The 24,822-nt window shown below is 39.4% G+C and overlaps 2 protein-coding genes, 2 non-coding genes and 1 pseudogene across 4 annotated transcripts; all 5 read left to right on the top strand.

Annotated features, from left to right (window-relative positions):
* The first annotated feature begins 248 nt into the window (after positions 1-248).
* On the top strand, positions 249-1,440 carry LOC106429199 (xyloglucan endotransglucosylase/hydrolase protein 22). The gene is made up of 2 exons (XM_013869942.3): positions 249-573; positions 654-1,440. The coding sequence occupies exons 1-2, from the start codon at positions 313-315 to the stop codon at positions 1,242-1,244; spliced, it is 852 nt and encodes a 283-aa protein (XP_013725396.2). The 5' UTR covers positions 249-312; the 3' UTR covers positions 1,245-1,440.
* Positions 1,441-1,829: 389 nt separating this feature from the next.
* LOC106429208 lies at positions 1,830-3,395 on the top strand (annotated as a pseudogene).
* A 7,697-nt stretch (positions 3,396-11,092) lies between these two features.
* On the top strand, positions 11,093-11,200 carry LOC125582568. Its single transcript, XR_007320025.1, has one exon. It is a non-coding gene; the product is annotated as a small nucleolar RNA R71 (small nucleolar RNA).
* Positions 11,201-12,657: 1,457 nt separating this feature from the next.
* Positions 12,658-12,729, top strand: TRNAD-AUC. The gene has a single exon. It is a non-coding gene; the product is annotated as a tRNA-Asp (tRNA).
* Positions 12,730-13,488: 759 nt separating this feature from the next.
* Positions 13,489-23,736, top strand: LOC106417858. The gene is made up of 4 exons (XM_048748677.1): positions 13,489-14,125; positions 14,660-14,853; positions 19,970-20,512; positions 23,691-23,736. Exons 1-4 carry the CDS (start codon positions 14,123-14,125, stop codon positions 23,734-23,736), a joined length of 786 nt encoding a protein of 261 aa, XP_048604634.1. The 5' UTR covers positions 13,489-14,122.
* The last annotated feature ends 1,086 nt before the right edge of the window (positions 23,737-24,822 follow it).

Genomic DNA, 24,822 nt, shown 5'->3' on the forward strand with positions numbered 1-24,822 from the left:
AAAACTCCCAAAATCCAATTTAATTTGAAAAAGTAATTATATTCAGTTTTATAAAAAGTACATTAAAAAAACATTACTAAAACAAAGCGCGTGAACTCCAAAGCCAATTGAAGACAGCTTTTACTACAAGGTGGCCCAATCACCAGCTGTTGCATCAAACACGGCTTCTTCTTTCACCATACGAACCTTCTTTGGAACCGCCTCTCAAACCTCTACTACTACTACTATATATACATTCAGCCATAAACCCTACTAACAAATCACAAACCAAAAACCCACAAGAAGAAAAAAGAAACCCATACATCTCTAAAAATGACAAACAATTACTTACTTCCTCTGTTTCTTTCTCTTACCGTCATCTCCTCTGTTTCAGCTAACTTCCAAAAAGACGTAGAGATCACATGGGGAGATGGACGTGGACAGATCACAAACAATGGAGAGCTTCTCACTTTGTCTCTAGACAAATCCTCTGGCTCTGGATTCCAATCCAAGAATGAGTACTTGTTCGGTAAAATCGACATGCAGATGAAACTCGTCCCTGGAAACTCAGCCGGAACAGTCACAACACTCTACGTAAGCTACATAACAAACAATCTTCACGTTATTTTGTTACATTTTAAAGTTCTTGTTTCTAATATTAGTTTTTATTGCAGTTGAAATCACCTGGAACAACATGGGACGAGATTGATTTCGAGTTTCTTGGGAATCTAAGTGGAGATCCTTACACACTTCACACAAATGTCTACACACAAGGCAAAGGCGACAAAGAACAGCAGTTCAAACTCTGGTTCGACCCAACAGCTGATTTCCACACTTACACCATTCTATGGAACCCACAACGAATCATTTTCACTGTCGATGGAACTCCCATTAGAGAATTCAAGAACATGGAATCTATTGGCACTCTGTTCCCCAAGAACCGACCGATGAGAATGTACTCTAGTCTTTGGAACGCTGATGATTGGGCCACGAGAGGTGGTTTGGTCAAAACCGATTGGTCTAAAGCTCCTTTCACAGCCTCGTACCGTGGCTTCAACCAAGAAGCTTGTGTTTGGTCGAACGGCAAGTCGTCCTGTCCTGATGTCTCGAAACAAGGGACCACTGGCTCGTGGTTGTCCCAGGAGCTTGACTCAACTGCTCAAGAAAGGATGAGATGGGTGCAGAGGAACTACATGATCTATAATTATTGTACGGATGCGAAGAGATTTCCTGAAGGTCTTCCAAAGGAGTGCTTAGCTGCGTAGAGAGTTGAGAGTGGAACCAAATGATACGTTTTCTTTATTGTTATAAAATTATATTCATTTATATTGTAGATCACATGAATTTATTGATTTGTTTGCAGCGTACTTAATAAGAATTATAACTCCCTCCGTATTGTATTTAAAATATTGATGTATTACATATTTCACAATTAAGAAAAGGCAAAAACATTTTTCATAAGTCACATTTTAGATTAATTTTAGCCACTAATATATATTTATAATTTGATTTATATTTTATTATCTAAAGTTTAGTGCATTAACTAAAATTTATGATATCAATCTTTTAAATGCTAAAACAAAATTTAAACACATCAATCATTTAAATCCAAAGAAACTATTATGCATGTAGTCAAAATTAAAAATCGAACTGGGGTTAAACTGAACCAGGCCAGACCGACTTTAACCGAAATAAAGAAATGAGCACACGTAGCATGAGGCACAAGTAAGCACCTGCTTGCTTCACAACAACCAGCTGTTCACATATTAAACAACACAAGAGTCACAAGCGGCGAACTAAACTACAAGTGTACTAAGACGAGCCTCCCTTGTATAAAACCCTCCCAACACACACGGTCCCAATGAATGAATTCAATTCTCAATCTTACCGACACACAAGTATGGACCGGTCCACTTTGATCTTATCTATATTACTCACACTCACCGCTACGAACACGACCTTCTTCTCTCCGGTTCTCGCCGGAACTTTCGACTCAGAATTCGATATCACTTGGGGTGATGGTCGTGGGAAAGTCCTCAACAACGGAGAGCTTCTCACTCTTTCTCTCGATAGAGCCTCTGGCTCTGGATTTCAATCCAAGAAAGAGTATTTGTTCGGAAAAATCGATATGCAACTCAAACTCGTTCCTGGAAACTCTGCAGGAACCGTCACTGCCTACTACGTTAGTGTTACATAATATCATAATTAATCATATATTTATACGATGTTACCATGTCACATGGTGGTTGATGTTCTTTATCAGAGCCGGTTCTAGGCACATCCAAATAAAAGATAAAACATTGGCCTTACACCCATATAATATACGTAGATATAGGTTTTCAAATTGTTTAAAAACTATTGTTTTATTATTTTTTTACTAAATGTCTGGTCTTCAAAATTCGGCAATGTTTTATGTACTTGATCATTAGGTCTTTTGTTGATCAAAAAAAAGATCATTAGGTCTTTTATTCCTTTTGACATGCAAATTTTAGCGGTTACCATGTCACATGGTGGTTGTTTTTTCATGCAGCTGAAGTCGAAAAGTGATACGTGGGACGAGATTGATTTTGAGTTTCTTGGTAATCTAACTGGTGATCCATATGTGATGCATACGAATGTGTATACTCAAGGAAAAGGTGATAGAGAACAACAGTTCAATCTCTGGTTCGATCCAACGGCTGATTTCCACACTTACTCTGTTCTATGGAACCCTCACCACATCGTGTATGTATAGCAAATTAATTAAAGCTCTTTTGTTCGAACTAGAAAATTCTAAGCCTTATCGCCTAATCTTTATATGTATAAAAGTTGACGTTTGAGTTCATATATTTTGATGCAGTTTCTTGGTTGATGGAATTGCGATAAGACAATTCAAGAACCTGGAACATAGGGGGATTCAGTATCCGAAACTGCAGCCAATGAGGCTCTACTCGAGTCTATGGAACGCGGACCAGTGGGCTACAAGGGGAGGTCTTGTTAAGACAGACTGGTCCAACGCGCCATTCACCGCTTCTTATAGGAACTTTAGAGCGGACGCATGTGTCTCTTTCGCTGGAAAATCATCTTGTCCAGCCAGTTCGCCAAGATGGTTCACTCAGAAGCTTGATCTAACGGCGGAAGATAAGATGAGAGTGGTGCAGAGTAAGTTCATGGTTTATAACTATTGTACGGATACCAAGAGGTTTCCTCAAGGAGTTCCGAAGGAGTGTAATATTCACTAGCTTCGGGAACTTGTGTAGTTAATTAAGCTTTGGTCCGAAACTCCAAAGCCAGTAAGTATATAGGTTCGTTAAAATTATGTATGTAATGTTGGTGTGTATTTGGGGTATATGTCAAACAAACTCCCCTGTTTCTATGTACATACTCATTATAAAATGGGTATGAATTATGATAAAATAATATATGCATCATATCGATTTTATAGCACAGCGACAGCATTATCAAAACCACTATGCTACATGCTTTTGTTGAGCGTGAATGATCAGTTTTGTGTTTTGTTGTTTCATTTGCATAAATAAAATATTCCTTTCGTTTTTTAATAAAAGTCGTTTTAGAGAAATTTTTATATTCTAAATTCTATGTTGATTTGTGAATAGGTAAATAATTAATGATGTTTATTTTTAAAAAATATAAAAAATTAATGATTTTCTTAATATATGCACAATTCTGAAATGATTTAGTATTAAAAAACGGAGGGAGTATATGCTTTTATATATAATAGTATATGTTATATTTTTGGCTAAAGATAATTTATTTTTGTCTTTTCTCAACAAGATAATTAAACACCTAAACGAATATACATTGTATGAACAATAGCTGACAGCTGTATTAGAGCAAAATAAAACTAATAAAGATATATGACCATTTAGAAATAAATTCTTTTTTTTTTGGTAACTAAACACGATTTATTATTTAGAAATAAATTCTTGAAAACAAAATCAAACTAATTTTCTTTAAAAAAAGACAAAACTAATTTTCTTTAAAAAAAGACAAAACTAATTAATACTATATATGATAATTTCTAGAAATAATTACTACTATGCCAAGTAAGAGAGATCCAGCGACTGTATACCCTTTCCTTGGAGAAGAGGCTAGCTAGTCTAACCCACCAGTCGATATCTTGTTTTACAAGCAAATACGTCAGTGAGACCCTATCTCTTCTCAGTCACTACCTTTTTGTATTGCACATGCTTTATTTTTTACATCTTTGTTTTTTCATGTAACTTCATCAAGTTGTGTTCATTTATCAGTTTGGTTTGTTTTCCTATTGCACATGCTTTATTTTTAATGAAGAATCGGGCAGAGGAAGCCGAGAAGAACAGAGATTCCTGTAAGATGTGTCTGGAGGGATACAAGAAGAACAAGAGAGATAGCTTTTAAGATATGTTTTGACCTTAATTTGAAACTAAATACATGTATGAATGGTAACTCTGACCCGTATCTGGTTTATTCATTCCATATAATAAACTATCGAGTATTTTGAAGTTTTTGACTATGATTGGTAACTCTGACCCGTATCTGGTTTATTCATTCCATAATAAACTATCGAGTATTTTGAAGTTTTTGACTATGATTGACCTAATTTATCAACCTGAAAATGAATATTCTGAATTTGTGTAATTATTATGAAGCATGGGAGAGACTCCATGAATACTTCACGCAGGTAGGTGCCTTAAATAATGATGCGTGACAATTCTTACATACGTGTCTGACATGTTCTTTCTCAATTTCAAAAACCTGTCGGTCCAATTAAAACCCAAAATCAAAACAAATATTTCGAGTTATTGCTTAATTAATTGTACAAATCGATTTTAAAACGTTTTTTATTTAAAATTTGTTATATGAACTGAACTTACAAATTTGAGCCAGCTGCATGATTACCTTTGAAGGAGAGAAAAAACAACTACATGTATATTTTTATTTGTAAGTTGAACGATTAATATATCATGAGCTAACATAAATCATATTATATAATACTAACTAGAAATTGTTAGTACAAGACTATCACGTCGATAATGGGACTCCACGAACCTCTAATGCACTCGTTTTCTAAAATCTCTCTCCCTATTTAAACACAAATCTGCGATCATACCAAAACCATCAGAAAACAATTACTTAAAACTCAGTTACAAAAAAAAAAAAAAAAAAAAACAATTACTTAAAACAACAACAACAGAGCAAAAAAATGGCGGGGTTTGAGACCAAATTGATGTTGACGTCGTCTCTTCTGCTCTTGATCGGCGTATGCACGGGAAGTTTCTACGACAACTTCGATATCACATGGGGTGACGGTCGTGCCAACATATTTGAGTCTGGACAGCTCTTGACTTGCACTCTCGACAAGATCTCTGATGTTAGGAGTTTTCAAGGCTCCTAATCAAATGTTGTAGTATAAAGGATGTCAAACCAGTTCTAAGTAATTCTAAAGCAAAGGGAATACAAGATCATGCTTAATCTAAGTGTTATCAATTTGTGAGATGATTTTTTTGACTAAATTACTACTAAAATGCAATAAAGGACAAAGCTTTATTTCTTATGAGGTGGAAGAACTCATGGGCTACGGGAATTGACCTTGGATGATCAAGTTTCAATCTAAAGGTGACAACTTTCAATCAATCTATCTACCTTAGACCTAGACACAATCCTAAACAAACTCTATCTCTAGATGAATGCTCATTCACTAAGATAACTCAAGCATCAAATCTCTTTGGTTGAATGTTATCTAAGCAATCATTAATTTCAAGCCTAATAGCCATTTTAACACCTTTAACAACATATTTCTTTGGTAAAGAATGTTAAAAGGTTAGTAGAGATGGTTCATGCATTTCATCGAACACCTTTCGGGTGTGAAATGCCTAGAGCTCAACTTTAGAGAGGCTAACTCTAGAATTGCATTAAAAGCACTCTACTAGCAAGGAACAAGATAAATATATACTAAAACACCTTAGATCTAGCTTAATCACCCTTAATATCCCTAACCAATGAATCCAAAGATGACTACTCACTACTCTTCATGATAAGCCTAAGAATCAATGATGATTTGGTGCTAATCATGATTGGTGATCAAGATAATCAAGCAATCACAAGAGAAAATGATCAAGATTAGATCTTTGATTTCATAGATAATAAGATAAGTTCCAACTTTGGGATTACAAAAGTATTTATATGTCCTTGGTGAACCTAATTGTTTCAATTAAAAAGTCTAAAAAGCCCTTTAAAAACATTAAAATTTGACTAAGGCAAAGACGCGACTCGGGTAGAAATTACGGGCTACAACCCGAGTTGGTTACCCGCGTTGGACGTCGAGCAGCTCCAACTTCACGCGCGCGGGTACGGCTCCCCGCATCTCCCACCCCGAGTCGAGACATCGTGACTTCTTCCTCTTCGAGCGAGCGGGTTCGCAATTCCGAGTCGCTCATCTCGCGTGAGCCTTCGTCTCTCTTCGTGCGTGCGGGTACAGCTTCCTGAGTCGCTCAACCCGCGTGAGCTTTCGTCCTCGTCGTCTCTCTTCCGCCATGGCTACATCTTGCGGAGGTCGTCGCTAAGCTCTGCGATGTCGTCACTAAGCTCCGCGATGTCGTCACGGTTGGGATCAAGTCAACTCTGTTTCTCGACCACCGTCATGCTCAGCTCTCGTCGTCTCGGTCGTACTCTGCTCCGGTGAGTGTCGTCGTCGTCGCGTCAAGCCTCGCCGTCGTTGGAAACGTCGGGATCTACAGCTCCGTTAAGCTCGTGAGTTCCAATGGTGAGTTCTTGGTTAAAACAGGTCCCTGAGCTTCTTCTTATTTTCAGATTGGCCCAAGACTCTGTAAATTGCAGTATCATCCACTTGAATCAACCCCAAACATCTTAATGTTGCAATCTAGCCCAATCGAATATTTTGAATTCACATTATTGGTCCCTGGACTTTTGATGGTTTCCCAAATCAGCCACAAAGTCTTGAATACACAAGAACAACCTCACATTTTGGCTCCAAACTTCCATTTGTGCATTCCAACCCCTATGATATGCAAATGAGTATGCAAATGCAACATAATGACTTAAATGCAATCTAAAATGATCGTATTAAGCTAGAATATGAATCTAAAATTCATTAATATTCATGAGATATCAACTCCCCCATACTAGTCATTTACTTGTCCACAAGTAAACTTTAAAAACAATCAAGAGGGTGATATTTAAAATTGGGAGCTTATAACCAAAAGAAGCATTTTCTAGCTTTCTATATGACATCCCAAAGAAAACATAGCAAATAGCATGAGTAACTCCCTTATTATACTCTAGGTTCTCTAGGTCTACCCATACTCTTATGCCTCTACTCAAGTTGCAATACTAATCAACTAACAAGTTCCTTCAACCAGCTCTCACATTGATTCACACACACACACACAAGGTGAATTCTCACAAATGGGCACATGATCTCAATCATTTGGCTAGGTAAGCAATGGTCTAATATGAATGAAAAGAGAGATTCAAATGTTATTATTCCAAGGTGGTTATCACTCAAGAACAAGGAACTTGATCATTATGCAAAATTTATCTAAGATTAGAAGCAACTCATGCATACAAAGATTCATTCTCATCATTCTACCATTTTCCTAAGTGATTACAAGTTCTACCCTTTTATCATCATCTCAAAACCAAAATAAAACCCACTCACATCACTCACCCAAAGAACAACTTTTTTTTTCTTTTGACTCAACTAACTAGGGACTTTAATTCATTTTCTTTACAACACTTAGCTCTAACTCTTTCTCATTTCTTTCCCCACCTTCTCATTGATTCTTTCTCTTTTTCTCTTTTTTTTTTTTTTTAATAAGGGGAAAAGTTCTTTGTTACATAATCTAGAGCTTCATACTTTCCTTTTTGTCCCTAGAGTTTTCTTTTTTATTTATACTCTTTTGCTCATCTTTCTCATCTTTCTCATCCTTCTCATCTTTCTCACTCCCCAAACCCAAGATATTGAAATTTAGAACACACAAGCCCCCCTCACCATCCCCAAATGCTAACTCATTGTGCTAGCAAGATATGAGAATAAACCTATGTCGCCTCCAATACTCTCAAGATTTTTCACATGACAAGCTATCAAAAGAGGCCTCACTCATGCAATTCAAAGTTTGGTTTCAAAGAATGGCTAGGGTTGTAGGGTATGGAGTGCCATTTGGGTTAACAAATATTGGTATATAAAGGAATAAGATAACCCAAATGTGTATGAGATTCATGATTAAGTATGCAAGTGCCCATATGCAAGAGAGATTAAGTTCATTCAAGCCAAGTTCAGTTTGGAGCTGATTTAAAAACAATGCCAATATCAAGCAAGCAAACAAGTTTCAAGAAGAGTTTTCAAGGCTCGAAGCATGCAAGCTTTTTTCAAGAGATGCTTAAGCTACTTGATATGTTTAGCTAGGATGTCAAATTGAGTTCTAGACATGTGTTATTTACAAGGTTTCTCCCAATGCATGAATGCAATCTAAATGCTTCTAGACTCAATCCTAAAGATGCGAATGATGCAACTAAATGCTTATTTTTGTGATTTTCAAAAATTTTCAATTTTTGTGGATTTTCTATGCAAATAATTATTCACAATGCAATGCTTGAGACTTAATGACAAGTAGACAAAACAAAACACAATGTGAGATAGTAGACTCTCCCCCAAACTTACTTCACACAGTCCCTTGTGTGAGAATAAGCTCAAATGAGAGATCTAAGGGAAAGACATAAACATGATAACTAAGTATTTACAAAGGTAGAATGCACTTACTTGAAGTTGGCTGTTATAAGAGAAGGGAAATGAGGAGGGAGGACTTGTTGTCACCTTGGAATTTTCGACAAGACCTTTGGGAATTTTTAGAATTCCCCCAAACTTGTCCATAAGCTTATTCAAACACACTAAAGCAAGAAAAAGATATATAGACATATATACAAAGGATACCATGGGATTTCCTCCCAAGTGAGCTTGTTTTAAGTCTCTAGCTTGACTTTCCTTCCAATTTGCTAGTGAAGAGGAGGATCTTTCCCATCTTCAAGAGTGATGGTGAGGACTTGAGAGAGAAGCTCTTGAAGCTTGATTGGATAATCTTGGAACTGTGGAGTGATGATGGCCTTTGCACTTGAGAATGGTGTAGACTTTCCCTTGCATTTGATCTTGTACTCAATAGCCCCATCCTTAAGCTTCATTGGGTGGAGAGTGAGTGTGTGAGGAGGCTTATCAAGAGGTGGAGGATCAGGTTCTTTCACAATCTTCCTCTTGTCATGAGCAGACTTTGTGGATCCACTCACCTCCTTCTTTTTAGCACTTTCCAAGTGCTTATCACACAGCTCGTTAGAGGACTCTCCAGCAAGACCTTCTTTTACAATACTGACCCCTTCAGCCTTGGTCTTCTCAATGGTGGATGCTCCACAAGTGATTGTTCCACAATACTCAGCAATCATCTTTGGTGATTGTAGTGGATAGGAGACAGCTTTGTTCACATTTACGAGTGTGACCTTCTTGTTGGCAAAGTCTATGCAAGCTCCTACTGTTGTAAGGAATGAGTGCCAAGGATCAATGGGACTTTCTTCTCAGTTGCCATCTTCAGAACAGTGAGGTCTATAGGAATGGTGCATGCTCCAATCTTCAAAGGGAAGTCCTTGATGAGACCAATAGGAGTTGTAGAAGAGGAATCTCCAAACTGTAGGGAAGATGTGTTTGGCTCCATGCTCTCAATCCCTAGACTCTTCATCATCTCCATTGAGATCACATTCACACTTGCACCAGAATCAACAAGAGCATCATCAAAAGTGAGCTTACCAAGGTAGCAAGGCAAGGTGAACATCCCTTGAGACTCAAGCTTAGGGAGGGACTTTGGAGGGATTGGTGGATCAATCTTCGGAATGGAGATGTCCAAAAGCTTGGCCACTTCAGCTTGGTGGTCTAGAATGTCGTTGATGAGCATCATATGGACATGAGCTTCACGCATACCCGAGATTTCTGGAAGCCTGACCCCAACATCACTAAGATCTTTCCTGAACATGGAGACCACCTTCTTCAGAACTTTGGTGAGAACTCTTTGGGGGAAAGGGAGCTGATCATAGGGTGATAGCTCAACCTTAGTTGCTTCCTCTAGCGTAACCTTTTTCAGTTTGTTGTCAGCTCTCTTCTCAACTTGTTTCTCAGCCTTGTGCTCAGCTCTTTGCAAATTTGTTGCTTTAATCTTCCTGACAGCGTCCTTCACAATCTGTGCTTCAGCTGTGGCCACAACAAATCTCTCAACTTCCCCAAACTCAGTTCCATATACCAGTCTTTCAATTTCATCCTCCTCTTTCTCATGATCACTCAGCTCAATCTCTAGAGAAGTAGTGGAGAAGACAACATTGTAAGACTCCTTGGAGTTCTTTTCTGGTTTCCCTAGTAGAGATCCCATTGGCTGCTTGGAGGATGAAGGTATTGAAGCAACTTGACTCTCCAAAGCCTTGGATGAGAGGCAAGTTGCATGTACTTGTTGTTGAGGTCAGAATAGTTCCCATCAATCTTTGCATGGATGTTTTTGAACTCATAAATCATGGTCTTCTCATTTCTGGCCTGAAATTCCAAAAGTTGCTTGAACATAGAATCCACACTTGAATCTGGAGCTTGAGCTTGAGAAGAGCTTCCTTGAGTCTGAGGAGACTGGTTGGCTTGATAACCTCCTTGCTATTGTTGTAGAGTGGCCTTTGCTGGTAGTTATTTTGGTACTGAAAGTTGGGCTCTTTCTTGTACCATGTGCCATTAGCATTGATGAAGCACAGCTCCTCTTGGCCTTCTAAACCATCAACCTCATTGATCACTGGAGATGCCACTTGTTTCTGGTCACCAACAAAGTTCATCTTCTCCTGCTTAGTCTTTTCTGCAAGAAGTAGATCCAACTTGGCTTGGAGAGACTTCAGTTTTTTCTTTGTATGCTGATCATCACTTCTGTTGACCCTATCATGCTCCTCACTGTAGACTGAGTCACTCTTGGCCATGTTCTCTACCAGTTCCTCTGCCTCTTCCTTAGTTCTTCCCAAGAAGAAACCATTGCTGGCAGTATCAAGCTTGTTTCTGCACTGTGGTAGAGCTCCTCTATAGAAGGTGCTAAGCAAACTCTCCTTGCTGAAACCATGATGCGGGCATTGAGCCCAATAGTCCTTGAACCTCTCCCATGCTTCACTGAAGCTCTCTAGACCTTTTTTGTTCAAAACCAGAGATTTCGTTCCTGATCTTAGCTGTCCTTGAAGTTGAGAAGAACTTGTCTAGGAAAGCTCTCTTGCACTCATTCCAAGTAGTGACAATGTCACTTGGAAGAGTCTTCTCCCATTGGTGTGCCTTGTCTCCCAAAGAGAAAGGGAATAACTTCAACTTGAAAGCATCTTCAGAAACACCATTTGTCTTGGACAAGCCATAATACTTATCAAACTTGTATAAGTGATCAAAAGGGTCTTCAGCAGCAAGACCATGATACTTGTTGTTCTCTATGGTGTTGAGCAGTCCTGACTTGATCTCAAAGTTGTTGTTCTCCACAGCTGGTGCTCTGATTCCCAACCTATGACCATTAATGTGAGGTTGATCATAGGCTCCAATGGCACGTGCTTGACGCTGTGGATGTTGTGGCTGGCGCTGTGGTCTAAGAGGATCAGCTCTTGGATCAATGCCTCCGTGGGCATCACCATCTTGACGCAGATTCTCCATATCAAACCCCAACCTTTGCAAGTGAGCATGTTGCTCTACTTCTCTTCTCTGTCTTGCTATCTCCCTCTCAAGTGCTCTAATGTCTTCAACTCTTGAAACTAGGTTTGTTGGACCTCTGCTCCTTGTGTTCATACACCTGAAATGCAAAGGAAGAAGAACAAAGAGAAGCAATAACACAATTAAATAAAAATTGACTTAGTCTCAAGCAAATGACTAAATCCCAATGTCACAATCAACTTAGAATTTGGCAACGGCGCCAATTTGGTGTTAGGAGTTTTCAAGGCTCCTAATCAAATGTTGTAGTATAAAGGATGTCAAACCAGTTCTAAGTGATTCTAAAGCAAAGAGAATACAAGACCATGCTTAATCTAAGTGCTATCAATTTGTGAGATGATTTTTTTGACTAGATTACTACTAAAATGCAATAAAAGACATAGCTTTCTTTCTTATGAGGTGGAATAACTCATGGGCTATGGGAATTGACCTTGGGTGATCAAGTTTCAATCTAAAGGTGGCAACTTTCAATCAATATATCTACCTTATACCTAGACACAATCCTAAACAAACTCTATCTCTAGATGAATGCTCATTCACTAAGATAACTCAAGCATCAAATCTCTTTGGTTGAATGTTATCTAAGCAATCATTAATTTCAAGCCTATTAGTCATTTTAACACCTCTAACAACAAATCTCTTTGGTAAAGAATGTTAAAAGCTTAGTAGAGATGGTTCAGGCATTTCATCGAACAGCTTTCGGGTGTGAAATGCCTAGAGCTCAACTTTAGAGAGGCTAACTCTAGAATTGCATTAAAAGCACTCTACTAGCAAGGAACAAGATGAATCTATACTAAAAACCTTAGATCTAGATTAATCACCCTTAATATCCCTAACCCATGAATCCAAAGATGACTATTCACTACTCTTCATGATAAGCCCAAGAATCAATGATGATTTGGTGCTAATCATGATTAGTGATCAAGATAATCAAGATAATCGTTGTAGTATAGTGGTAAGTATTCCCGCCTATCACGCGGGTGACCCGGGTTCGATCCCCGGCAACGGCGCCAATTTGATGTTAGGAGTTTTCAAGGCTCCTAATCAAATGTTGTAGTATAAAGGATGTCAAAACAGTTCTAAGTGATTCTAAAGCAAAGGGAATACAAGACCATGCTTAATCTAAGTGCTATCAATTTGTGAGATGATTTTTTTGACTAGATTACTACTAAAATGCAATAAAGGACAAAGCTTTCTTTCTTATGAGGTAGAAGAACTCATGGGATATGGGAATTGACCTTGGGTGATCAAGTTTCAATCTAAAGGTGGTAACTTTCAATCAATCTATCTACCTTAGACCTAGACACAATCCTAAACAAACTCTATCTCTAGATGAATGCTCATTCACTAAGATAACTCAAGCATCAAATCTCTTTGGTTGAATGTTATCTAAGCAATCATTAATTTCAAGCCTATTAGCCATTTTAACACCTTTAACAACAAATCTCTTTGGTAAAGAATGTTAAAAGCATAGTAGAGATGGTTCAGGCATTTCATTGAACACCTTTCGGGTGTGAAATGCCTAGAACTCAACTTTAGAGAGGCTAACTCTAGAATTGCATTAAAAGCACTCTGCTAGCAAGGAACAAGATGAATCTATACTAAAACACCTTAGATCTAGCTTAATCACCTTTAATATCCCTAACCCATGAATCCAAAAATGACTACTCACTACTCTTCCTGATAAGCCCAAGAATCAATGATGATTTGGTGCTAATCATGATTAGTGATAATCAAGCAATCACAAGAGAAAATGATCAAGATTAGATCTTTGATTTCATAGATAATAAGATAAGTCCCAACTTTGGGATTACAAAAGTATTTATATGTCCTTGGTAAACTTAATTGTTTCAATTAAAAAGTCTAAAAAGCCCTTTAAAAACATCAAAATTTGACTAAGGCAAAGACGTGATTCGGGTAGAAATTACGGGCTACAACCCGAGTTGGTTACCCGCGTTGGACGTCGAGCAGCTCCATCTTCACGCACGTGGATACGGCTCCCCGCATCTCCCACCCCGAGTCAAGACGTCGTGACTTCTTCCTCTTCGTGCGTGCGGGTTTGCAATCCCGAGTCGCTCATCCCGCGTGAGCCTTCGTCTCTCTTCGTGCGTGCGGGTACAGCTTCCTGAGTCGCTCAACCCGCGTGAGCTTTCGTCCTCGTCGTCTCTCTTCCGCCATGGCTACATCTCGCGGAGGTCGTCGCTAAGCTCTGCGATGTCGTCACTAAGCTCCGCGATGTCGTCACGGTCGGGATCAAGTCAACTCTGTTTCTCGACAACCGTCATGCTCAGCTCTCGTAGTCTCGATCGTACTCTGCTCCGGTGAGTTTCGTTGTCGTCGCGTCAAGCCTCACCATCGTCGGAAACGTCGGGATCTACAGCTCCGTGAAGCTCGTGAGCTCCAATGGTGAGTTCTTGGTTATTTACAAAATAGGTCCCTGAGCTTCTTCTTATTTTCAGATTGGCCCAAGACTCTGTAAATTGCAGAATCATCCACTTGAATCAACCCCAAACATCTTAATGTTGCAATCTAGCCCAATCGAATATTCTGAATTCGCATCATTGGTCCCTGGACTTTTAATGGTTTCCCAAATCAGCCACAAAGTCTTGAATACACAAGAACAACCTTACATTTTGGCTCTAAACTTCCATTTGTGCAATCCAACCCCTATGATATGCAAATGAGTCTGCAAATGCAACATAAAGACCTAAATGCAATCTAAAATGATCATATTAAGCTAGAATATGAATCTAAAATTCATTAATATTCATGAGATATCAATCTCCGGTTCAGGTTTTCAATCGAAGAAAGAGTATCTATTTGGAAAAATTGATATGAAGATGAAACTTGTCGCTGGAAACTCAGCAGGAACAGTCACTGCTTATTTTTTGTAACATTAGTGGTACGGTTTTGAATCTTACACTAAGAATGTTTTCACAGCTTTCCTCTAAAGGCGAGACATGGGATGAGATCGATTTCAAGTTCTTGGGTAATGTTACAGGACAACCTTATGTTCTCCATACAAATGTGTTCACAGGAGGTAAAGGTAACCGTGAGATGCAGTTCTATCTCTGGTTCAATCCCACCACGGATTTCCACTCTTACACCGTCCTTTGGAACCCTCTCAACATCATGTAAGTAATGTAGTTCAACACAATGTTGGTTTTGATAATTTGGTGGCTATATGATCTATGTATAATAGCTTTTTAAAATTTGTGCGATTAAGCGAATGTTTCATCTGGTTGTGCCCAAAGCTAGTCTTGCCTCTAGAATCTTGATTTGATCCATGACGGTTCTTGACTTTGTGTTCAGTATTTTTTTTGGGGATCTCAAAAGCTTTCTTGTGGACGGTATCCCGATCCGGGTGTTCAAGAACAATGAGGCTCACGGTGTTGCTTACCCGAAGAGCCAGCCGATGAAAATATACTCGAGTCTATGGGAAGCTGATGATTGGGCGACGCAAGGTGGTCGAGTCAAGACCGATTGGCCTAATGCTCCATACAGCGCTTACTACAGGAGTTTCAGTGACGTAGACTGCTGTAGTCGAAGTTCAATATGGAACTGGGTTACGTGTAATGCGAATAGCAACTCGTGAATGTGGACTACACTTAACTCCAATCAGATGGGACAGATGAAGTGGGTGCAAGATGATTATTTGATCTATAACTATTGTACTGATTACAAGAGGTTCCCTCTAGGTCTACCCACGGAATGTAACCTCGGCTGATGTGGTGTTACCATGAAAATTGAAGCACTTGATGCAGTTTCTTCCTTTCTAAGTGTTGAAGCCGGAAAACCAGACTGACATAAACGATAAAATAAAAAGCGATGTTAAGGAAATAGACGAATGTAAAAGGCGAATACAAGAACGATAAGAAATCGTATTCGCAAAGAGACATGGAGTCGAGATATGATCTCTTTCCTTAACTCAAAATATTCGCTCCGTTAGTGAGACGGGACTGTACGAATATAGAGTCCCAGGATACAACCATGGCAGACGAATCACACCTCACTCGTGATCGCCCTATCGAACTATAAACTCTACGAAACACTCTCGTAGTTAAGACTTACGCTAAGGGATTTTCTCTGTTGGTTTGATGTGTAAAACGTTAGAGAAATGAGAAGAGAGACGAGTTGTATTTAAAGAGATGGACGAGGAGCGACTTCCCGTAACTGTTGCATAACGTGCGCTCGTTAGTGTGGATTTGGCAAAGATCTCGGGAAGTTCAAGTTACGAACTTATTCCCCAAGACTCGCTATCTCTCTTATCTCGTTTAAATATTTCGAGAGGATAAACATCATGACGTTTTTATTTTCTAGACAAACTGCTTGTCATTTCAAAATAAAATGCATGTTATTTTTTGAGATTTTAAATGGCAAAATGTTGAGCTTAACTTGGTCCAAAAAGAATATTTTTATCGGGCCGGAGGCCCTCCACCAAGACCCAAGACCCAAGATCCAAGCCCAAGCCCAAGCCCAAGCTCAAGCCCAAGCCCAAGCCCACGCCCACGCCCACGCCCAAGCCCATGATCACGCCCACGCCGAGCCGAGCCGGCCGGCCGGCGGCGGCGGCGCGCGCGTGGGTAGCCTTCCTCTCTCTCCAAGCTGTTTAACACATGATATCAAGTGACCATATATAAACACCTCATTTCCTCTTGTTCCCACCGATGTGGGATAAGTATCTTCTTCTCATTATTATTGTTTTTGGGCTGTTGAACACACATGCCCATGTCATTTATTTTTCACAATTTCCATCAAAGCCCAATGACTATAAATGGATCCAACAATCCTCCACATGAATAGAAATGACTCTTCTAAACATATGCAAACTAAATGCAGACTCGATAGACTCTAAAAACTATACTTATTATAATCCTTACTAGACTGGACAGACTTATCGAGAGTGTTTGCGAAAAATTCATTGTGTTTGAATTGGTGGCATTTTTAAGCTCAAGGATTCCGACAAAAGGAAGGCCTTGACTATTTTGATACATATTCTCCAGTGACGAGAATAACATCAATAAGACTGATGATAGCAATCGCAGCCTTAAGAGACCTAGAAATCCATCAAATGGATGTAAAAACTGCTTTTCTAAATGGTGATTTAGAAGAGGAAATTTACATGAAACAACCTGAAGGTTTTGTTATTCCCGGACAGGAAGACAAAGTATGTCGACTTGTAAAGTCACTTTATGGGCTTAAACAAGCTCCTAAACAATGGCACAAAAAATTTGACAATACGATGATGTCAAATGGTTTCAAAATAAATGAATGTGACAAATGCATATACTACAAAACTACCAAAAATGCGTATGTTTTGCTATGTCTATATGTAGATGATATGCTCATTATTGGAAGCAATAAAGACATTATCAATCAAACAAAGAACATGCTCAAAGGGATATTTGAGATGAAAGACTTGGGATTAGTAGATGTAATTCTCGGGGTTAAAGTCACAAGAAATTCAAACGGAGTTATCTTAACTCAATCTCATTATGCTGAAACAATATTAGAGAGATTTAAAAATTACTCTAAGAGTACGGCAAAAACTCCGTTAGATCCCCAAATGCACTTGACAAAGAATTCAGGTGAAGCGGTTTCACAAAACGAGTATGCACGTGTGATTGGAAGTCTCATGTACTTGACCAATTGTACTAGAGCAGATCTAGCGCATGCAGTAAACGTACTTAGTCGATATACAAGTAATCCAGGTCATACACACTGGAAAGCTATAACGAGGGTACTCAATTACTTGCGCTACACCAAAGATTTTGGGCTTCACTATGGTAAAGAACCAGCAGTTTTAGAAGGATACAGTGATGCTAACTGGATATCAAATTCCAAAAACTCAAAATCCACGAGCGGATATGTCTTTACACTAGGAGGAGCAGCAATATCATAGAAATCTACCAAACAAACAGTGTTAGCCAGATCTACCATGGAATCTGAGTTCATAGCCTTAGACAAAGCAGCAGAAGAAGCTGAATGGCTTAGAAGTTTTTTGGAAGATATTCCTATGTGGGAGAAACTTGTGCCAGCCATACGCATACATTGTGATAGTCGATCAGCAATAGCTTGGGCTCAGAATAATCTCTACAATGGTAAATCTCGTCACATCAGAAGACGACATAAAACCATTAGACAACTTATCTCAACTGGTGTAATCACAATAGACTACATCAAATCGGCTGACAACCTAGCGGATCCATTTACTAAAGATTTGCCACGAGATGTTGTTGCTAAATCATCAAAAGGAATAGGTTTAAAGCCTATAACGAATGAGGATGCTTGATTGCAACCCTATCTATCATGACTGGAGATCCCAAGACGTAGGTTCAAAGGGAAAACAAAATCAAGCATAATCTAACCAAAGCACTTGAGACAAAGTAGTCTCTTCCCAGCTCCTAAGATGAGAAAAGTGCTAACACATGTGTAAAGGATAAGCATAAGCTTTTAATGATTCCATAGCTTCTAAGCGGAGTACTACTCAATACTTTTCATGGTCAATCACCTAATGAGTGTGAAATGGGGTCGTTTCTAGGAGAATGAATGCAAGACTATATTCTCTAAGTTCACTCATGAAAACCAGGAATAGTTCAGGGCCACAATGAACACAATAGAGAACTAAGTTCTACGAGAAAATGAAGCTGCGTTATGCATGTTGTCTCGGTTTACATAAAACACCGGTTGGTTCAAGACATCATGTTCACCTTCTGGTAAAGTAAACCCGACAGATATTAACTATGAGTGGTTCAAGGCTTAAAAATGCCACCAATTCAAACACAGTGAATTTTTCGCAAACACTCTCGATAAGTCTGTCCAGTCTAGTAAGGATTAGAATAAGTATAGTTTTTAGAGTCTATCGAGTCTGCATTTAGTCTGCATATGTTTAGAAGAGTCATTTCTATTCATGTGGGGGGGGGGGGGGATTGTTGGATCCATTTATAGCCATTGGGCTTTAATGGAAATTGTGAAAAATAAATGACATGGGCATGTGTGTTCAACAGCCCAAAAACAATAATAATGAGAAGAAGATACTTGTCCCACATCGGTGGGAACAAGAGGAAATGAGGTGTTTATATATGGTCACTTGATATCATGTGTTAAACAGCTTGGAGAGAGAGGAAGGCTACCCACGCGCGCGCCGCCGCCGCCGTCCGGCCGGCTCGGCTCGGCTCGGCGTGGGCGTGGGCGTGGGCTTGGGCTTGGGCTTGGGTTTTGGGTCTTGGTGGAGGGCCTCCGGCCCGATAAAAATATTCTGTTTGGACCAAGTTAAGCTCAACATTTTGCCATTTAAAATCTCATAAAACAACATGCATTTTATTTTGAAACGACAAGCAGTTTGTCTAGAAAATAAAAACGTCATGATGTTTATCCTCTCGAAATATTTAAACGAGATAAGAGAGATAGCGAGTCTTGGGGAATAAGTTTGTAACTTGAACTTCCCGAGATCTTTGCCAAATCCCCACTAACGAGCGCACGTTATGCAACAGTTACGGGAAGTCGCTCCTCGTCCATCTCTTTAAATACAACTCGTCTCTCTTCTCATTTCTCTAACGTTTTACACATCAAACCAACAGCGAAAATCCCTTATCGTAAGTCTTAACTACGAGAGTGTTTCGTAGAGTTTATAGTTCGATAGGGCGATCACGAGTGAGGCGTGATTCGTCTGCCATGGTTGTATCCTGGGACTCTATATTCGTACAGTCCCGTCTCACTAACGGAGTGAATATTTTGAGTTAAGGAAAGAGATCATATCTCGACTCCATGTCTCTTTGCGAATACGATTTCTTATCGTTCTTGTATTCGCCCTTTACATTCGTCTATTTCCTTAACATCGCTTTTTATTTATCGTTTATGTCAGTCCGGTTTTCTGGCTTCAACAATCTTAACTCAAACGGAGTTATTTATTGTTCTTATTTCGTAACGTGTTTGCGATTTGCTTTTTAGCACTTCCGCGAAACGTTTATTGTTTATTTCATTACGCTTTGCGGATTGCTTTGTAGCATTTTTCGCAAAATGTTTTTTGATAATGGTTTCTAAGTGGGTTTGTGAAACATTCTAAGTCTATAAAAATGGTTTCTGCGAACGCTTCTAAGCGAGCTTGCAAAACGTTTTCTCAAGACTTATATCGATATAATTTGGTTCAAACACCAAAAATGAACATCGATTTTAGACTATTATTTTCCTTAAAATAATATATTATTTGTTGAATGGAGTACTAATCCGTTTTTCATGTTTTCTCTACAGAAAAATGACAAACGATAACAACACCCCCATTGACACCACGGATGTCATTCAGACTCCACTCAACGCTGCAGCAACTGATGCAACTGGCGTGACAACCGCTGCAGCAACAACGAGCACTATCCTCCCTGCGGGAAATGTTGCTGATGAAACCACTCACCGTAGCCTATTCGGTGCTGGTCTTTATCAGACGGGTTCAGTATCAGCAACTGCAAGTGGTCCGGTGGCAGTTCAAACCCCTCCGGCTGTACCTAGCTTGTTCACTCAAGGGCTGATGCCAGACAAGTTTGATGGCAAAGGCTTCAAAACGTGGCAGAAGAAGATGATGTTCTTCCTGACAACGATGAAACTGGATAAAATCATCCAGGAGGACAAGCCCCTTATTCCGTACGGGATTGATGATGTTCACAGTCTTGCAACTGTTGACATATGGGTGCATTCCGACTTCATCTGCAAAGGTTACATTTTGGATCGTCTCATTGACCCATTGTACCGTGTCTACTGTGAGATCCCCACGGCGAATGAGCTATGGAGATCACTGGACAAGAAGTACAGAGGTGAGGACGCTGGCTGTCAGAAGTATGTGGTCTCAAAGTTCCACGACTTCAAAATGGTGGATTCAAAACCCATCATGGATCAGGTGGAAGCGCTTCAGCTCATTTGCCATGAAATCGCTGCTGAAGGAATGTCCATCTGCGAGACATTCACAACTCTCAGCTTCATTGAAAAGCTTCCTCCAAGCTATGCGGATTTCAAGAACTACTTGAAGCACAAGAAGAAGAAGATGGGGCTCGAGGAGCTCATCATGAGGCTTCAGATGGAATCCAGAAACCGAATTGCTGACAAGGTCACTGCTAAGGAGCACAGTGTCAACATGGCTGAGCACAAAGGCAAAGGAAAGGCCCACGCCCATTCTCCTGCCAAGCCTTCCAAAACTGCTGCAGCCCTGAAGGCTTCTGGAAAAAACTTCAAGAACAAAGGCATTGAAATCAATGCGAATGCGAATGTGGAGAAGTTCAGGGGGAAATGTCACTACTGCCACAAAGTGGGGCACAAGTATGTTGAGTGTCTCAAAAAGATCAAGGATGAGAAGGCTCAGGCAAATCTCACAGAGGAGGATCTCGTTGCTGTGGTGACTGAAGCCAACATGGTTGAAAGCAACAACCCCAAGGAATGGTGGTATGACACTGGTGCAACCACCCACATTTGCACCGATAGGGCGATGTTCAGCACCTATCAGAAAAGCATGACTGAGGAGAAGCTCAAGATGGGAAACACTGCAGTCTCCAAGATTGAAGGACGCGGCAATGTGATTTTGAAGATGTAATCTGGACATGAGGTCACTCTGACGAATGTGAAGCATGTGCCTGACATGAGGAAGAACCCGGTCTCGGGAACCTTGCTCAGCAAGAATGGATTCGCCACAAGTTTTGAGGCGGACAAGCTCATGATTAGGAAAAATGGGATGTATTTGGGAAGAGGGTATGTTAAGGGTGGACTTGTCAAGTTGAATGTAATGACAGTCCCTCCGAAAGTTGTAGCTTCAAAAGTTTCAATGAATAAGAAAGAGCCAGTTGCTTATTTGGTTGAGTCTTTTAATATATGGCATGAAAGATTAGGCCATGTAAACTACAAATCTATACAAAGATTAATGAATTTAAATCTAATTCTTAAATGCAAAACAAGTAAACAAAAATGTGAAGTATGCGTACAGGCTAAGCTCACGAAAACGCCATCACCTCGTGTTGAAAGAACTAATAAACCTCTAGATTTAATTCACACAGATTTATGTGATTTAAAATACTTACAAACTAGAGGTGGTAAAAAGTACTTTGTGACCTTCATAGATGACTGCACAAAATATTGTTATGTATATTTATTACATAGCAAAGACGAAACCTTAGAAAAATTTAAAGAATTTAAACTCGAGGTCGAAAATCAGCTTAAAACAACTATTAAAGTAGTTAGAAGCGACAGAGGAGGCGAGTATGATGGTCCATTCAATGCATTCTGTAAAGAACATGGAATAATCCATCAAACTACAGCTCCTTACTCACCAGAATCTAATGGAGTTGCTGAACGCAAAAATCGAACTCTAAAAGAGATGATGAATGCAATGTTGCAGGAATCTGGGTTACCCCAGAACATGTGGGGGGGGGGAAGCATTGCTTACCACTAATTATATCCTCAACAAAATTCCACACAAAGTAACTGGCAAAACTCCATATGAATTATGGAAAGGTAATTTACCTTCGTATAAATACCTCAAAGTGTGGGGGTGCCTAGCAAAAGTTGCAGTACCGCCACCAAAGAAGGTCACTATTGGACCTAAAACAGTGGATTGCATCTTCATCGGATATGCACATAATAGTAATGCTTATCGATTTCTGGTACATAAATCTGAAATATCAGACATTCATGAAAATACAGTCATGGAATCAAGAAATGCATCTTTCTTCGAAAATATTTTTCCATATAAGGAAAAACAAGGTTCAAAACGAACTCGAGAAGAAAGAGACAATGACAAAAACTCAGAAACTGAGACAAACGTCGAGATTTCTATAAATGATATTTCAGAAAATGAAGAAAAAGATGAACCTCGAAGGAGCAAAAGAGATCGAAAAGAAAAATCTTTTGGAGAAGATTTCCTAATGGCATTTTTTAGTACAAAATGTTCCAAAAACTTTGGCAGAAGCCATGGCTTCACCAGAAGCTCCATTCTGGAACGAAGCGGTCAGGAGTGAATTTGATTCGATCATGCAAAATTATACTTATTACATAACGGATTTACCACCTGGCTGCAAAGCATTAGGGAATAAATGAATAATGACACGAAAACCTGGTGGAAAATACAAGTCTAGGCTTGTAGTTCAAGGATTCCGACAAAAGGAAGGCCTTGACTATTTTGATACATATTCTCCAGTGACGAGAATAACATCAATAAGACTGATGATAGCAATCGCAGCCTTAAGAGACCTAGAAATCCATCAAATGGATGTAAAAACTGCTTTTCTAAATGGTGATTTAAAAGAGGAAATTTACATGAAACAACCTGAAGGTTTTGTTATTCCCGGACAGGAAGACAAAGTATGTCGACTTGTAAAGTCACTTTATGGGCTTAAACAAGCTCCTAAACAATGGCACGAAAAATTTGACAATACAATGATGTCAAATGGTTTCAAAATAAATGAATGTGACAAATGCATATACTACAAAACTACCAAAAATGCGTATGTTTTGCTATGTCTATATGTAGATGATATGCTCATTATTGGAAGCAATAAAGACATTATCAATCAAACAAAGAACATGCTCAAATGGACATTTGAGATGAAAGACTTGGGATTAGTAGATGTAATTCTCGGGGTTAAAGTCACAAGAAATTCAAGCGGAGTTATCTTAACCCAATCTCATTATGCTGAAACAATATTAGAGAGATCTAAAAATTACTCTAAGAGTACGGCAAAAACTCCGTTAGATCCCCAAATGCACTTGACAACGAATTCAGGTGAAGCGGTTTCACAAAACGAGTATGCACGTGTGATTGGAAGTCTCATGTACTTGACCAATTGTACTAGAGCAGATCTAGCGCATGCAGTAAACGTACTTAGTCGATATACAAGTAATCAAGGTCATACACACTGGAAAGCTATAACGAGGGTACTCAATTACTTGCGCTACACCAAAGATTTTGGGCTTCACTATCGATTTCTTGGATGAACAGAGTCTTATCAACGCCTCCCCTCAGAAGGGACATTGTTTCCAGCTAGCATGGCTCTTGCCATTCTTGGAGTGTTCGGTTCTTCCGCTCAACGATTCCATTTTGCTGAGGAGTTCTTGGGGCAGCGTACTGATGTTGAATGCCTTGGCTCTGGCAGAATTTATCAAACTCCTTGTTCTGGAACTCACCTCCGTGATCACTTCGAATCTGGACTATGCCACATTTCTCTTGTTTGAGTTGTAATGCAAGGATTCGAAAGCTTTCAATAGCATCTGACTTGTTTCTCAAGAACCTAACCCCAGTGAACCTGAAAAAATCATCAACAAGTACAAAAATGTATCGCTTTCCAGCAACACTGTTAGGGGTGATTGGACCCATAAGGTCCATATGAATAAGCTCAAATACACGTTTAGAGTTGATCTGAGATACATGTTTGTGTTGAACCTTGATTTGCTTACCTTTGCAGCAAGCACCACAAACGTTATCAGTAGGATCTTCGAGTGTTGGAACTCCTCTAACCACCTCTGCACGCACCAGTCTGGATAGTCCATGAGTGTTCATATGTCCTAGTTTCTTGTGCCAGAGATCACTCTGAGACTATTTTGCTGACATGCACTGGTTTGATGGTTTCCACATGTAGTAGTTGTTTTCTGAGCGAAAATTGTATAGGACTAAGTTCCATTTTTCGTCGATGGCGCGACATTCCTTCTTGTCAAAGATGACTTGAAGTCCTTCATCACAGAGTTGACTTACACTTATGAGATTGGCTTTTAACCCATCAACAAAGAACACGTTTATGAGTTGGGGTAAGTCTACTATGTTTGTGTTTCCAACACCACGTATCTTCCCATAACCACCATCACCAAATGTGACCTTTCCCCCTTTGATGTATTCTACTTTATCCAGCCAGTTAAGGCTTCCTGTCATGTGCCTCGAACATCTACTATCAAAGTACTAGGGGACTTCAGTATGAGTGGAGCTGTTAGTAGTGGTGTACACGACTTTTGCCACAGTTGGTTTAGAGTCGAACACACAAGAGAGCTCTCCAATAGGGTCACCATCGCCGGAGAGTGACATATCACAATCTGAATGTGACATTGATTCTTCATCAGAAGAGCACCATTCTTGTACGAAT

Source organism: Brassica napus, chromosome C2 (assembly GCF_020379485.1).
Source record: "Brassica napus cultivar Da-Ae chromosome C2, Da-Ae, whole genome shotgun sequence".
Classification (NCBI taxonomy): Eukaryota; Viridiplantae; Streptophyta; class Magnoliopsida; order Brassicales; family Brassicaceae; genus Brassica; species Brassica napus.

What these genes read in the sequence shown, in the direction of transcription:
- LOC106417858 (XM_048748677.1), top strand. An exon ending in TGGAACCCTCTCAACATCAT is followed by an intron (nt 14,854 to 19,969) that starts GTAAGTAATGTA and finishes TTTTCTCTACAG; the next exon opens with AAAAATGACAAACGATAACA. An exon ending in CTATGGAGATCACTGGACAA is followed by an intron (nt 20,513 to 23,690) that starts GAAGTACAGAGG and finishes TTGGATGAACAG; the next exon opens with AGTCTTATCAACGCCTCCCC.
- LOC106429199 (XM_013869942.3), top strand. Translation starts at nt 313, where the DNA reads ATGACAAACAATTACTTACTTCCTCTGTTTCTTTCTCTTACCGTCATC. An exon ending in GAACAGTCACAACACTCTAC is followed by an intron (nt 574 to 653) that starts GTAAGCTACATA and finishes TTTTTATTGCAG; the next exon opens with TTGAAATCACCTGGAACAAC.